At 44.4% G+C, this 15,654-nt stretch overlaps 2 protein-coding genes across 6 annotated transcripts in view; one reads left to right on the top strand and one right to left on the bottom strand.

The window, feature by feature from the left end:
- Window positions 1–8,439: 8,439 nt before the first annotated feature.
- SERTM2 (serine rich and transmembrane domain containing 2) lies at window positions 8,440–14,172 on the bottom strand. Its single transcript, XM_064427165.1, has 2 exons — window positions 13,639–14,172; window positions 8,440–10,623 (listed from the first exon to the last, which is right to left on the bottom strand). Exon 2 carries the CDS (start codon window positions 10,032–10,034, stop codon window positions 9,759–9,761), a length of 276 nt encoding a protein of 91 aa, XP_064283235.1. The 5' UTR covers window positions 10,035–10,623; window positions 13,639–14,172; the 3' UTR covers window positions 8,440–9,758.
- The window catches only part of DCX (doublecortin), a 106,004-nt gene continuing 103,482 nt past the window's right edge, over window positions 13,133–15,654 (top strand). Inside the window, exon 1 of one of the 5 annotated variants that reach the window (XM_064427161.1) lies at window positions 13,133–13,286. The gene's annotated coding sequence lies outside the window, so the exon portion shown is untranslated. The remainder of the gene's footprint in view (window positions 13,287–15,654) is intronic. The other 4 variants (XM_064427158.1, XM_064427163.1, XM_064427162.1 and 1 more) reach the window with 4 other exon arrangements.

The following is a 15,654-nucleotide window of genomic DNA, read 5'->3' as shown; positions in this document are numbered from 1 at the left end:
GATTGGATAGTGCAGATGCCTTAAACTGATCTGAAGTTTTATTTTGCTCAGAGGGAGAAGGTTCACATTATACTCAGATGAAAGTCTTGAAGATATTTGTGGTTCTAGATAATAATGACACATCAGTTTTAAATGGAACTCTCTGCTTCAGAAGTGGCTGCAAGAGGAGGAACCAGCATGATCTCCATGGGTTTATGTAACAAAAATGAACACCAATTACAGTGCATTTTTTTCCACTGGGACTTAGCCTATCATTTTGTCTAATTATGGTATGAATCCCACAATGGAGAAACCCTTCCTATGCAAAGAACTAATTCCCCCTAGAAATGCTAAAAATCTTAAAGAAGTCCAATTATAATGAATTTTGCAATAGATAAAGAGAGCCTGTGCCAGCCACAGGGAAGAAAAAATAAACAAAAACCAAAACAAAACAAGTAACAAAACAAAAGAAAAACACCCAGAAAAACATGAAGGACTAGCCTAGAGACAAAGAAGGAATGTGTAATGGTTTGTACAAACTCCTCTCATACTTTATCTAGGCATGTATTAAATGAAATGACTGTCGATTGCTGATGGATTTATTGACATACAATCAAGGAATATTGAATATTATTGGATTAGAGAAATTTGGGAAGCAAATGCCTGAAAACATCTTCTACACCACTAAGAAATTCTGAGACAATGAGACCAGTGGTTCTGTCACCAGGCACGTTACATCCCAGAATGGGTTGCCTGTGGTCAAGAAGGGAAAAAACTCTGATTTCCTCACTCACAGCCCTATTCTCCAGCCCAGGTTCCAGCATTGATTTGATTGGATCTCTGCAGATCTGAGATGGTTCACTAAGCTGCAAAGCTCTGCTGAGGGTTGTTCAAGAGACTGCTGAGGGACAAAAAGGTCAGCAGAGAGAAGAGCTGCAAGGCTTCTTTGGCACAACAGAGGGTGAAAATGACAAAGATTAGGCTGTGGTCACTTGGGGATGAAAACTCCACATACACATATTTTATTGTGCCTGATGTTCTCTTATGAGTTTAAAACCAGCAGTATTAAATAAAGAGGCAATGTTTAATATTGAAATTGCCTTCCCCAGCTGTCTGGTGAAATTGAATCCAAACTCTTATTTTCCTTCAATAGAATGCAATATATGTTCACACTTCATAACACTGACTCACTTACAAGAAAGAATAAATGGCCTTCCCCAGAGCAAGACTGCATTTATTTACAGATTGATCTGCTAAAAAAACCCAAACAAAATGATGATTACTGCTGAAAGATGATACCTTGGGACGTGAAAACCTGGTACAGCTGGATCTAATCACGTGAGAAAGTGACAACAGCTCTCAGGCTTCCTGGCTGTAGGGATGTTTGTCATGTTTGTCTTTCCTTCAAGGAAACCATTGAGAGAATTTATACACCCAAAAAGACAAAACCTTGCAATTCTCAGATCTTCCTGCTTCAATAACACTGAACTCAAACCGTGTAGGAGCAGTCCAGGGAGAGCTGGTTGTTTTCTCCTTATTTTACCTTTAAATTACATTCAAAGATTTTATCTAGATAATTCCTTGCTCTCAGTTTCCTGTGTTCTTCTGGGAGTGGTTGTCACAGTGATGTGCCAAGGTAAATGGCAGGAGCAGCACATGGAATGTGCAGAGGGGCAAACTGGGCACAGCCAAGCAGCATTTGCTGAACCTGACCTCAGTGGAAGGGGCTGCTTGTCCAAATAGATTTTCAAAGCAGGGCATAGCTAGAAGAAGCAGACTCATGGTCTGTCTGCACTCCCAACTCCTAGGCTGGCAGTGCAGCTTGGACTCCTGCATTTGCTTTGGCTGTTTCTGCTTTCTCAGCATCTGCTGCCTGCTGAGAGGAGGGCACACTGCCCTAAAGTGAGAAATGACTGGGCTTGTTGTCTGATGTATCCTAACGTGTATTTTTACTTTCTATGAACATCACTGGCACTCTGCTGTGATTCCTGCCTGTGGTTTACTGTGTGGCTGTTGTGTTTGGATTCAACTGGATCATGAGTAAAACAGTAGGAGAAGGCTACAGTCACACATCCATCCACAACAGACCTTCCTTGGCCTTGCACACCTCCTCTATGGATTAACATTCTCTGTGCCATGGGTACTTATGTGCCTGCATAAACTGGACATTCTGACCTAAAGTTTTCATGATAAATATCTTGCTCTGTCCCCTGCTCTTGAGGTGTGAATGATTCTTGTGTTCTCAAGTTTCCTCAGGAGGATAAAAAAAAAAAAAAGAGGCAACAATGCTGAACTAATCAGTATTCATAAGATGGAAAGGCTTATCTGAGCTTTTAAGTGGCAGAAATGACACCAAATGCAGAGGTGTTGTCTGCAAGCTTTATGTCTGAACTGTGACTTGCTCATGGATATGGAAAGCAGCTATCTAGAGAAAGGCCTTCAAGACATCCCACTACCTCAAAGTGTGATAAACTTTTCTTAATCTCTTTGTAATTGCTGTTGTCCAGCATGGGCCTTCACCTTCAGTGCATGAAAGCACTGAATTTCCACAAAAACATTTTCCTTTTGGGGATATTTTAAGAATTCTAAGCCAGAAAAATTAATTGAAAAAGTAGAAATAGGAAAAAAATCTCACCTAGGCTAAGTATACATTCAGTCTGTCAGCATTTATTTTCCAAATTGCTTTGCAGCAAATTATTATTCATCTGAGCAGTGTGAGTGGAGGGAAGCAGATCAGCAGAATGATGATGTATCTATAGTAAATTGATGGATAGTTACCAGCAGAAGTCAAACAAAGGAAAAGCAGCCTCAGCACTCTGATCCCAGCGTTTTTTTCTTCCTGAGAAGCTCGCAGAAGTGCATGTGGAGAATACTGCTGTGCTGTGGTTATCTGTTACCCATTCCTTCAGTGTTGGTCATGCTCTGAAACAATAAACAGCTCAGAAATTCAGCCCAGCAGTAGCTCAGACCAGGTGCATTCAGGGTGCTTCCTGCTTTCCTCTGCTTTGCTGGACACAAACAAGAAGAGGAAGAAGAAGGAGAAGAAGGAGGAGAGGAAGAAGAAGGAGAAGGAGAATAAGGAGGAGAGGAAGAAGAAGAAGAAGAAGGAGAAGAAGAAGAAGAAGAAGAAGAAGAAGAAGAAGAAGAAGAAGAAGAAGAAGAAGAAGAAGGAGAAGAAGAAGAAGAAGAAGAAGAAGGAGAAGGAGAAGGAGAAGGAGAAGGAGAAGAAGGAGGAGAGGAAGAAGAGGAAGAAGAAGAACAGGAAGAAGAAGAAGAAGAACAAGAAGAAGAAGAAGAACAAGAACAAGAAGAACAAGAACAAGAAGAACAAGAAGAAGAACAACAAGAAGAACAAGAAGAGGAAGAAGAAAGAAGAGGAAGAAGAAGAAGAAGGAGAAGAAGAAGAAGAAGAAGAAGAAGAAGAAGAAGAAGAAGAAGAAGAAGAAGAAGAAGAAGAAGAAGAAGAAGAAGAAGAAGAAGAAGAAGAGTCACATTTCTTCCCCTCTAGGTGCCAACATGAAGTGCAAACGGGTGTGGTGTTCCCATCCTGACAGAGTCAGTGCTGAAAGGGCTGTTGGGAGCTTTCCCAGGGTGTGAAAGCATGAAAAATTTGTGAACAACAGCAAGCCCATGTCAGTTTGGTTCTGCAGTGACAAGCTGTAAGATTTGCCACCAAGTCCACTGCAGCAACCTCACCCTAGCCCAGATTTGAGCTTCCCGGGGTGTTTCTGCTGCTCATGCCACAGCAACTTGGACAGGTCCTTGTCACCTAAAGACTATGGATTAACATGACAAAAAGTGCTGCATGTTAACTGCTGTGAGCATTAATTAATTTGAATAAGGTTGCTAAGGCATAAGGAGTAAACTGGAAACACCCACTTGTGAGGTCTGGGCCAAGGACACAATTCTGGTCTGGGAAGAAGGCTGGGAAGCTGGAGGATGCCAAAGCCTGTGGTGCACTCAAATCCAGCCCCAGGCTCAGTGTTGTCCTGTGGAGTTTCCCAGTGCTTGCCCACACAGTTCAAAGGGTAGTCCAGGGCCAGTTTGCTTCCAAACTTCCCCTGCACTGCAAGGGAGAGCTTCTCTGCCTGTGGTTTGCTCACACATGTGAGCAAAATATCACACAGAAATATCCTAAACAGGTCCTATTTGAGCCTTCAGCACTGTTGGTAGGATGTGGTTTGGGTTTCTTTTGGTTTTACTTTTCTTTTTTTTTTTTTTGGGTGTGCGTGGTTTTATTTGTTTTTTTTGTTTGTTTTGTTTGTTTGTTTGTTTTTTTGTTTTGTTTTGTGTTTGGTTTTTCTGTGTTTTTTTGTGTTTTGTTGTTGTTGTTGTTGTTGTTGTTGTTGTTGTTGTTGTTGTTGTTTCTGACAAAACTGCATAAATAAACTTCATCCAGTAGCTAAGTGTTTGAGGACTTATAGAGGAACTGACTTCAGGACAACAGCCCAACTTAAATAAGATAAATTTCTTGCTTGCAGAGAAGAACAGACTTCAAGCATCAAAGAATGTTGCTGAGCTCTCATTTGGCTTTCAGGTGCCTTTTGTTGTCTGGTAATTGATTTTTATTAGATGATACTGTGGGAGTAGGACTATGGCTATGCAGAGAGAATTAATGCAGAGAGAGTCAGCTTAGGAAGTCTGTGGCTATTAGCTTGATCAAATTATACTTTGAAAACGGGTTAATAAATCTAGAGGAGAAGAGAGGGAGGAGAAGGTATTTTGAATTATTCATCATCTGTTTGACAAGTTTACATAGCCATGAAATGCAGGTGGGAGTATAAGGAGTGGGTTATTTATTAATTACATATGAATTGCACAGACCTTTCTCTCCTGCAGCCAGATCTGCTTCCACAACTTAGCTTTGACTACAGCTGGGCAAATTCTTTTTGCCTTCGGCTGAGGAAATTCTAAGTACCTTTGAAAAATCCAATCCATCAAAATTCAAATCCAGTTTCTTTTTTCACTCTTAACATCAATCATCTTAGATGACATTTCAACTATTCTTGATAATGAAAGGACTGAGGAGGAAATGTTCATATATCACATTTTGGAGAGCACGTGTACAAGAAATCAAATTATCATTGTGGGGTTTTTAGGCTTTATTTTGATATCTGTGCCCCCAGAATGAACATCAAAAGTTGAAGACTGCTCTTACCCTTGCTGGAACTTCACAACCTTCTGGAAAAGCCTGAAGAAGGTGAAGATCTGAGAGGCCTTTATGGGGTAAGGTTTCTGGCAGATGGAATGCAAAACACACAGTTCCTTTTTGTGAACAAATGTGAAATCTGTGTCAGGAACCATCACTGAAAATACCTTCCCCAATCCAGAAGTATTTCTCTTTTTTCCTTAACATTCTGTGTAGCCTTTTCTGGAGCCCACGGCAAAGATCAAGCAGACTTCACCACCTCCAGCTTCAGTTTTCTACCAAAATGCCAACATTTGATTCTACAGCTCATGTACCAACAAAACACTGGCTGGGATTTCCCCTTTCCAGATATATCTCCATCTGAATTTGTAGTCATGAATGTCATTGCCCATTTTGTTGCAGGGCACAGGAATAGACTGTGAACCAACTTTCTTTCCATACCAGAATTAAGCTGAAGCATAGACACAACACAAAGATGCTTTTTTCTTTTTTTTAAAAAGTGCACCCATTCCACAATTTCACCTCCCTTGCTGCCCAACCTGTGGCAAAGCAGACTCGTGGCATTACCTGCCAGCAGAGGAGTTGTCTGTCTGTCTCCTGCTCTCCAGCCTGCCCTAAAGCTGGAGCTGTCTGTCTGCACTCCCTCCTAGTTACCTCATCAGTGGCTGCAGGGTAAGGATATGGAAGGATACATCAATTCCTAGTGAGGATCAGTCACACATAGAAGTTTCCATTAATGCTGTCAGTTAAATGGATGGGTGACTTCACATGATTTTGGGATTTTGAACATTTTTTATTTATTTTTCAAGTAAAATCCTAAAAGGTCCTTTGGGAAGGATCAAGGATCAGGGTTGATCCTATGCTGAGTTGTGTTGTTTGCAAAATCAAGTTTTTCTCTGCAGCTCTGAGAGGGTATGAAAATATTTGTGTTTATTCTGATGTAGAGAAGGAACAGATTCCACATATCCACCCTTGGGGGTCTGTTAATACAGAAAATTCATGTTTGTGGATGAAAACCACGTGGGTGAGATTAGTCAGTGGTTAATCCTGTATGGTCTGGGGAGTCACACCATACTCCTGACAGCTGCCAGGCCAGGAGCCCTGGGAGATTTGGGAGCACTGGTGGTTTTCTGGTGAGAGGAGCCGGCTCTGGCCTCACAGCCCCACCCAGCAGGGGCGGTGATGCTCGGTGTTTTCTGCTCCTTCACAACAACAGGTGGCTGCCTTCCCCCGCAGGCAGGGCCTGGAGGAGGTGAGGAATTTACTCAATACTCGGTTTATTTCCAGTGTCTGATGGGAGTAAGGGTGGGGGCAAACTGTGCTGGTTCAAGTAATACTCACACAGACTGGGAGAGGGTTTTCTTGCCCAGACCCTCCCTGTGGCCAGCAGCTGGTTTGGAATAGTGGCACCACCTGAGCCTTTTTGTGAGCTGGTCCTTCAGACCCACAGGTGGGAATGTACAGAGCAGTCAGTGACTCAGCATTGGTAGCACTGTGACTCTTTATTTTTGTAAAAAAACCCCCATTTTCTATAGCACATGGACAGGTGGGAAGGGAACAGCCTGCATGAGGGGAAGGGTATGGCTGTGAGACCTGCAGTGCTCCAAGATGCAGCAAAAGTTCCAAAAGATGCTCCAAAACTGGGCAAAAGTTCCAATAACCACTTCTGAAAGCCAAAGAATGCCAAACTCCACTAGAGGCCACTCACCAAACACGGGCCAGCACATCCCAAAAGTCTCTTTTCCCTCAGGTCTGGGACACTGCAAATGATAATGAAAAGAGGGGAAAGGCATTCTTCTATTTCAGTGGGAAATGTTTTAAAATATACTGGCATTTTACAGACAAATGAGGCACCCTGAGTGCCACTGTAGATGTGTCAAGTGGGACAGAGGCTTTATGTGAAATCAAGCTTTGGAAAGGAAAACTTGTCATTTTCCTGTGAGAAGATAGGGCAGCCTTCCATAAGAGTACTCTATAAAAATACCCAGTCTGCACAAAGATACCATCTGATATATAAAGAGATTACTCATTTATTTAAAGGATAGTTACTGAATAAGTTTTAAAGTGTTGTGGGACTCTTCTGAAATAACATTCCTTAGTGTGATGGAAAGAAGCTCAGTCCTGACCTGTACCTCAGGGGCCATTTTGGCTGAGATCAGAGCACTCAGAATTTGATAATGTCATTTTCCATCCGTAGGTCTGATATTTTATATAATCAATAAAAGTCTGTCAATAAAAGCTGAGTATGTCCTGCAGACTCTTGGATACAAGGCTTTTCTGCAGATAGTTGTGCTGGGAAGTTGATGTGGTTGAGTTGCTGATTCAGTAAGTTAGAACAGGGTCCAGGTAAGTGGCAGCTTTTGAATGGAGAAGTTTTCCAGGGTGAGTCAGATGTTGAGCCTGGGCTAGGCTGCCTCATGATGGCTCAATGAATGACACATACCAAAGCAATTTGAGCAGCATAGATTTTTGTTAATTTTAAATGTCATTGACTAACTCAGTAGCCATCTGTCTTAGCTGGATTAATATCCTGATCATCACACAAAATGTTGGCTCTTGTGCAGTACTGAGAGTCAAGGAGCCAATCTTCAGACTCTGTGTGAAGCCACCATCCTGGCTGGTGCTGTCCCCATAGAGGATAACCTGCATCCTGCCATTTTTCTAGGGAAACACAGCCAAGCATAGTATGGAGAGACACCGCTGAGGGTGAATTTTTGCTGTATTCCCTCACACAATCACTGTTCTGTCTCACTGTCCCCAGCCAGGCTGGACAGGGCTTGGAGCAACCTGGGATAGTGGGAGGTGTTCCTGCCCATAACAGGTGAACAAGGACATGACAGGAACAAGGTGATGTCTAAGGTCCTTTCCAACCCAATCCATTCTGGGATTCTGTGATTCACAGAGGTTAATGAAGTAAAAAGGAATAATTCAGTATAAGGAAGCAATGTTTAAATGGTTTTGTACTCAGTACATCAGTGAGAAGTTGCACTAGCCCTGCCCATAGATCCAGTGGATCCAGTGGGGATGTTACCTGTCATTCTGCTTCCCCCTGCCAATCATCTGTAAAAGCCCAGACATTCCCAGTCCAAACAGCTCACCCAGATCTTCAAAGGTAAGCAAAAAACCTGCTGTACACACAGCATTTGAAGAAAAATTTTGTGCTACTATCACATGTCCATGTGACAGTGTCTTCTCTAATTTTGCACTGGGTTTGTGTGAGGACTCTGCACTTTCCAAGCCCTTGGAGAGAGAAGAATTGGCAAAGAGTGTATGTACATGTGGGAAACATCCAGGGGATTTTATTGCTGAACTAGAGTTAGACTGTAATAAAGTGGATAAGCTGTGTAAAATACCTGCCCTTTAGAGATGTGGCTGAAACAATTGACTGAAAGTTTTTCTGTGAGAGGCAGTGGCTCTCCCAGGAGTGCTTTGCCATATTTGGTTCCAACTTTTCCATCCACAGAAGGAAAGGCTACCTCTGTACGTCACTCATAGGACTGGGTCAGATTGTTGTTCCATAAATTCAAATAAACATTTCTTTCCCCCAAGAGATTCCATCAGGACATTTGAATCCATTCCTATCTTTCAGTGCTCAGTGAGTTTATTTTCCATCTGCATGTTCCCTATTAGTCTGTGTCCAAAGCTGTTCCCACTATTCCTTACTGCAGTGCCAGGCCTGGGCATTTCCTCAGCTTTCTTTGGAGGAAAACAAATGAGAAATCTTTGGAAGAACTCGCGTGTCTTTTGAGGAAGAAAACCCAATATGGATATGAGACAAAATGTTATCATGAACTGGAGTCTGTTAGGAGAGCAATGTCAACTGGGCTCCCAAAATTTACACTGCATTTTAATTACTGAGTGATACTGGGGAGCCTAAAAGCATGGGAGCATAAAATGTTTGTATTGAGCTCAGTTAATATAAAGGAGGACTAAGGAAGAGGTAGAGTGTCTTATAAGTTTTTTAATCTAATTTTCTGCTGCCGCTGCTTCTTTTTATTTTAAACCTTGATTAAATTTTGGCTTTATTATCTTTCCTCTTTAAAGATCTGTCTCTTTTTGATATCTGGTGTGCAACTATTCACCAAATGGTTTCTAATGTCAGAAAGACATAGTTCCAGAAGGTGATGAAACATTTCTATATTTGTGAAGCTCCATTGTTTAATTGCCATTCAGGTGAAAGAGAACGATTTAATTTTTCCTTCTTGAATGGGAGAAATGCCTGAGAATTTTCAACCCACCCACAATTTCTGTGTGTGCCCCCTGGGCTCTTCCCACTTACACCACTTCAACTTTGTTGATTCAGAGCGAGAGGTCAGCAAACACAGGCTCCAGGACACATTCTGCTATGTTTCTCTGGGGTTTTGGCTGTCATTAATGTGGCTTTTCCCATTTTTTGCAAAGTTTTTAGAGGGGTGTGAGCCATCCCTGGCAGCAGCAGGTTCCTGTGATGTCCATTTCATGGAGGCTGCTGATGCTGCCCGTGGTGCCAACAGCCAGCAACACTCTCCAGATGCTGCTGAGGCTTCTGCAAGAAGTCTTGGGGCTCAACAGGCAGCCAGAGCTTCTTTCCACCACCTTTGCTGAACAAAACACCTTTGCCAAGCACGGAGCCCTCTTTGCTGTGGGCTCCCTACGTGGTGGGGATCCTGCTGTGCATTTCCACGTCTGTGAACTGCTGCGCGTTCTCCGTGCTCTCTGGGGAGGTGATGGGAGACACAACGTGCTTCAGGCGCAGGAGCATGGAGAAGAGCAGGATCAGGAGGAGAGCCAGCAGGGTTAGGAACAGCCCCACATACACATAGAGGCCGGAATATTTGTCTGCTGTTGTGTCTACTTCAGTAGCCAGAGTTGGAAGGTGGACACGGCCAGTCAGGTTTCCGCGGAACTTGAAATAAATCTCAGTCATTGCTCTCTGTCAGCTTTGGTCCATTTTCTGTATTTACCTTCAGATCTCCTGTCTCTCCTCACCAGACTCACAAAGGAGGTCAGGAGAGGAAGTCAGCATAGATGGCATGATGGCTTCAGCAAGAGCTGCTCCATCCTCTCGGTGTCAAGGCTGCTGCTCACACAACTGAGCAAACTGCGAGGGACAAGCCTGTGCAGACCATTTTGCACATTGCTGTCATAATGACAACGAGCATCACACTTGTGCTTTACACTTCCTTCTGGCTTTTATTTCATCCTAAAAATACTTTGGGCCTCCTTTTGGTAGGTCACCTCCTTTGGATGGTGAAAAGCTTTGGTCCTTCTCTCAAGCTGAGCTGCGATGGTTGGCACAGCTTTGGTCCTTGCAAGTGTTGTTTTTCCAGACAGACTGAGCAATCAGCTTTCTGCCAGCTTCTCTCTCCCACAGCAGGTGGTTTATCCTTGGGTGAGCTGGGGAAGGTTGTTTTCTGCTTTGCCAAACGTCTGGGAGATCTCTTCTCTCCTAATTCAGGGCTTAAGGAGTGTGGAGTTCTGAGTTTCTCATTAGGAACCATCAAAAAGTCAGATTTCTAAAGGGAAAAAAGTGTGAGAGAGAGAAATGACACCAGATACCAAAACAGCCTAGCCTGGATGTGGTGTCTTTAGAGCAAATAGATAAGAAAACCCCTGTCATGCTCCTGTGAGACACTGAGATGAGGAGAAGCACTGAGTATTTAACTTTAGAAAAACACCGTGCAAATCTAATTGTTGATGTCCTCTCTGGTAACACATTATTCAGGGTACAAGAAGGCCCCACAAGCTGTGCAGTCAGATGTCAGAGAGGAAGGGGAGATATGAATCAAATCAGTGTTTTTCACCACGGGTCTCATTTATTGTGTATCAGTACCCTCTTTTTCTGAGGCTGGATGCACCTGGCAGCTGTCCAGAGCCCTCCCTGTCCCCCTGGAGCAACTCTGCTCAGGATGTGACACTTCCCTCTCCTCCTGGCAGGAGAACTTACTAGAAATTGGGTGAATCAATGTTTTAGTAGTTTCCATTCTTCCAGCTGGAAACATAAATGAAAATTCTGAAATTTCACTGTCAATGGTGCATTCAAAAGCATAATGTTCTGCTCTGATAAGACCAGAATTTTGGTTTTAGCTGAAACAAAAATGAAAGCACTAAACAAACTGATGGAATAATTTATAATGTCCACTGCCCATAAACCTACACGAGACATAAATAGAGTAATATTAACATGGTAATATACTATGATAATCAGAATAAATGAAACATTAGGTCAATATGATATAAGCTCTGACACATTTCACCTAAATGACAAATTGCTGCAAAACATTTTGACTTTCAAGGGACTCAAACTTTCACTACAAGCAAGAAAGACCAGCTCTGGCTCATGTGATGAGGAAAGATCTGATTTGCTGAGTTTTTGGAGAAGGGGCATGAGGGCTTGGATACACTTTGCCTCCCAGCTCCTTCTGCAGTACCAAAGCATTTGAGACAACAGCAATCCAGTTCAGGGAATACTGGACAAGATTACTCCCAGTAATAAACTGGCCCAAACTGCTGATGGAAAAAATGACCAGGGGATTTGACTCCTGCAGTCCCTGTGTGGGCAGTGGACTCTGAGCTGTGCTGTGTGAGGGAGGCTGTGGGCAAGCTCAGTGTTCCTCCAGGGGCTGACCCAGCCCCTCTGCAGCCAGATACTCTGGCACAGGGTGTGCTGCTGATGCAGAGGTGTGGGCAGGGCAGCCAGGCTCTTTTGCTCTCAATTACAGGGCAATAACTGTGATTTTCACACTTGGAATCTATAAATGGAAATTCTTCTCCCGTGAAGAATATTCTCATGTTACAGCAGGTGGGAAATAGAGGGTGTGAAGGTAACTGTATTAAATTCTGTTCTTACAATATGATTTCTCTGCTGATAATGAAGTGCAACCAGCCTGGAATGTGACACTTGTGTGAGTTAAAGTACAGAGCAATGTCTTTGCCCATCCCATCTGCTCTGTTACTGAGAGAAAAAGCCAGAGCTGGTTTCTCTCCTTAACGAGCAGAGAGCATAATGGCTTTATATCCTTCATAAAATTAGACTGCAGAATGCTAAGGACATTAGTCTGAAGTTCAATAATTAACCACAAACCAAGATGGTGAATTAGTAAAGCTCAGCTGGGTATTTATTGATAAAAGGAGCAGATTAATAGTAAGAAGTATCAGCAATGGAGAGCTGGCACTGTTTGGGATTTTTTAGGCTCAACTATAGATTTGTCAGGAGCAATCAACTATTCAGACTATTGAAAGCTGCAACATTAACTGCATCTTCTCCAGAAATGAGCCAGAAATAATTCAATAGCTCCAGGCAACCCCAAAGATTTTTTGCTTTTCAATCTACCAATTATCCCATTGAGCACATCTCTCTGGATACCAGTAGATTCAGATTTTGTACACTTCCCTTTAAGGAAGGGAAGATGAATGACTGTAGAGACCAACATGATGTGAAAATAAGTGGTAGACAATAATTCTGTGTGTAAAGCAGGTCAGACTGTAGCTGTGTATCACTCAGATTAGAGGCAGAACCTCACTGGTCACCATGAGGAGCCCTCAAGTTCATGGACACAGGAGCATTCCCTGTGATCTCAGTTTCCAAGATTTAGTCATTCTCTGGCTGAACAATGCTCCAATTCTGAGTGCTCACTGGTGCTCAGTGGGTGCAGACTGATTCCAAGCAGACACTTGGGGGTTTTTTTATCAGTCTGTGGCTTTTTTAAATCAAGGATTAAAAAAACCAAACCCAAACCCAACACATTTCATTTAATAAAAATCTGCAATGAAAATAGAAGCCTTCATACACAACAAGAGAAGGATTTTTCCCCCATAGTGTGTCGCTGAGCCAGGAAATTCATCAGCCAAAACTTCATGGGCACTGACATTAGCAGCCTCCCACTGCAGCTCTCAGGGTGTGGGGAGCTTCAGCTCTGGGGAGTGTTTATGAAGCCTGCATTGCTCTACTCTGCATGTTTGGAGGTCACAGGGGAGCAGAAAAAAAGGTTTTCCCCAAACAGTGCACACAGGCAGTACTAATTGATCCTGCAGCTGCAGGAAATGTTTTTGTCTTGCCCACCTGCTTCCTTCCACTCCCACACTCGGTGTGAGCACCACTTGCCAGCACAGCATCTCTGAAAGGCAACTTTCCTGAGCTCCCCTTGGCCTCTCCTCCCACTCTGGCTCTTACAAACAGGTAAGTGGGACAAAATAGAACAATTACTTGTGTAGCTTCTTCAAGTGCACCCAGCTGGCTGGCAAGTACAGGATGGTTTGGGGTTGGACACACAGCACCAGGTGTGTTCTGTCCAGGTCACCTTTACAGGAAAATGTCAGCACTGAAGAAATTAAAAAACCCCATCAAAACTATCAATTCCATCCATGGCTTGCATTTTCTCCCTCAGATCCAGAGAGGGTCTGGAGGGGAGAAGAAAGGCAGGGGTGTCTTGTGTCTCCTCTTTTAGCGTCAGAGAAGATGTTTTGTTCTCATGCTGAACACGTGTGAGAGTGCTGGTGCACGGGGAGAGAAGAGAATAAAGCACAGTTACCTTTCGGAGCAGGCAGCAGGGCTGGGACCAGGCACCAGAGTCCCTGCTTCAGACCACGAGCTTGCTGCTGATGTCCCCGGGGACATCTCCTCCTCCCGGGCGGTGGGATCTGTGCAGAAGGCTCTGCTGTGCTGTCCCTGGAGCCGGGACAGTGCCCTTCCAGCCGAGTGCACTTTGCTCCTCTGCTCTTGGTCTCCGAGGCACGGATGGCTCTTCCTCCCGACCTGGGGTGCCACCAGAGCAGCGTGGCTGTGCTGGAGGATGGAGGGCACTGCTGATGGATGGAGGGCACCGCTGATGGATGGAGGGCACCGCTGATGGATGGAGGGCACCGCTGGGTCCCTGCAGGGCTAGGGCCAGGGCCGAGGAGCTTCCCTGGCCGAGCAGCTCTGTGGGATGGATGGATGGATGGATGGAGGGATGGATGGATGGAGGCAGAACCTCCCTCCCTCCCTGCCTGCCTCCCTCGGCAGCACCGGGAGGGGATGAGCCGAGCTCCGGCTCCGAGAGAAGGGAGGGACGCTCTGAGCTCAGCTCACTGCAAAGTTTGTGCGAGGCTCGGTTTAACTCCTTCCCTCTCGGTTTAACTCCTTCTCTCTCGGTTTAACTCTTTCCTGCTCGCAAGGCTGCGCTGCCTGTGGCTGAGGAGTGAGACATCACCCTGGAGAGCAGCTTAGGGCTCCTCTCTTTTTCTGGGAGGCTCAAATGGCTTTTTTTTTTGTTTTGTGCCTCCTGGTGAGGGCTCCTAGCTGGTTTCCTGTCACCTTCCAGCCCTCCGGACAGTCCCCAAGCATTGCTCTTTGGCCGTGGAGCTTTTAGTGCATTTTTGTCCCTGGTTGGTGATTTGGGAAGGGCTGTGTTGAGTTTACAGTCCTGCCCCCACTGAGTAGTTTGGAACTGCAGGAATAAACATAACCCCAACCCTGCAGTGTTGTGGGCAAAAATTATTTTTGCCAGTTTATGAATGCATGAAGCACAAATTTACGGACACAGAAATGAGGCAGAGGAGCCAGGGCTGGGTGAGAACCCAAACATCCCCCTGACTGCCACACCTCTTGACCTGCATTTCTTCACCCTCCCGGGCTGGCAGAGTGGGGATGTTTTGTGACACATGCCAGCTTGGGATGCACTGCAGCTGTCCCCAAGGTGTCACCAGCACAAGATGCAGTTTGCAGCTCTGAGCACTGAGCTTGGGCAGATGTGTGCAGCTGTATTTCGTGTGCCCGTGTCCCTGTGCCCCAGCAAGGACTGGAGGCACCTCCATGGGGTGAACCTGACCCATGGCCCTGCTCTGACCTCTGGGATTGTGGAAGTTCTCAGACTGTTGTTCATGGCCTATGTTTGGGGTGCTGGAAACAAGCTTCCCCTCTGAAAAGTAGGTCCTGCACTGGGGTTTCGGAAAGACCTGTTAGTTCTTTCTCTCTGCAGCTTTCTGTGTGACAAAATAGAGATATTTAATCTCCAAACTGTCTCCTAGAATAGCTTTCCCTCTCTGGTTCACCATGGCCACAGCCTGAGCAGAGGGGCCAAAGGGTAATGAAAGCCAGAGCTGCACACTCTTTCATCCTCCTGGGATGCATTATAAATCCATCTCTCTAAAGGCTCTTCAGTCCCTGGAGCTCACAAGCACAGTGTATTATTACAATGCAGCACTCTTTAGATAAATAAAACATAGTCCCTTAAAAGAAGCCCCAGTTCCTCCACGCTTCTGTGCAGGGATGAACTCTGTAAACTAAGACATAAAAGGCAGCTTTGACTGCTGGTTTTAGTTCATATTTCCTTTGTTGCAATATCAAGCGCTGTCCCCAATATTGCAGTCTATGCCACCATTCCCTGCTAGGCACATAGGAATGAAAGTGCAGTGATAAAGCAGAAGGAAGATTGTGTATTTTTCCCCTGGAATTGCTACAATTGCTGTTTTACCAACAAACCATCTGACAGCACCTCCAAACCCTTGGTACACGTCCTTGTATTTAAGAAGAAACAAGTGAGAGCTCTGTTTAAGCAGGAATTATG

The sequence above is a fragment of the Passer domesticus genome, chromosome 7, assembly GCF_036417665.1.
Source record: "Passer domesticus isolate bPasDom1 chromosome 7, bPasDom1.hap1, whole genome shotgun sequence".
Taxonomy (NCBI): domain Eukaryota; kingdom Metazoa; phylum Chordata; class Aves; order Passeriformes; family Passeridae; genus Passer; species Passer domesticus.
Note: the sequence above shows the minus strand (reverse complement) of the source record. Positions and strands in the feature narration are given on the sequence as shown.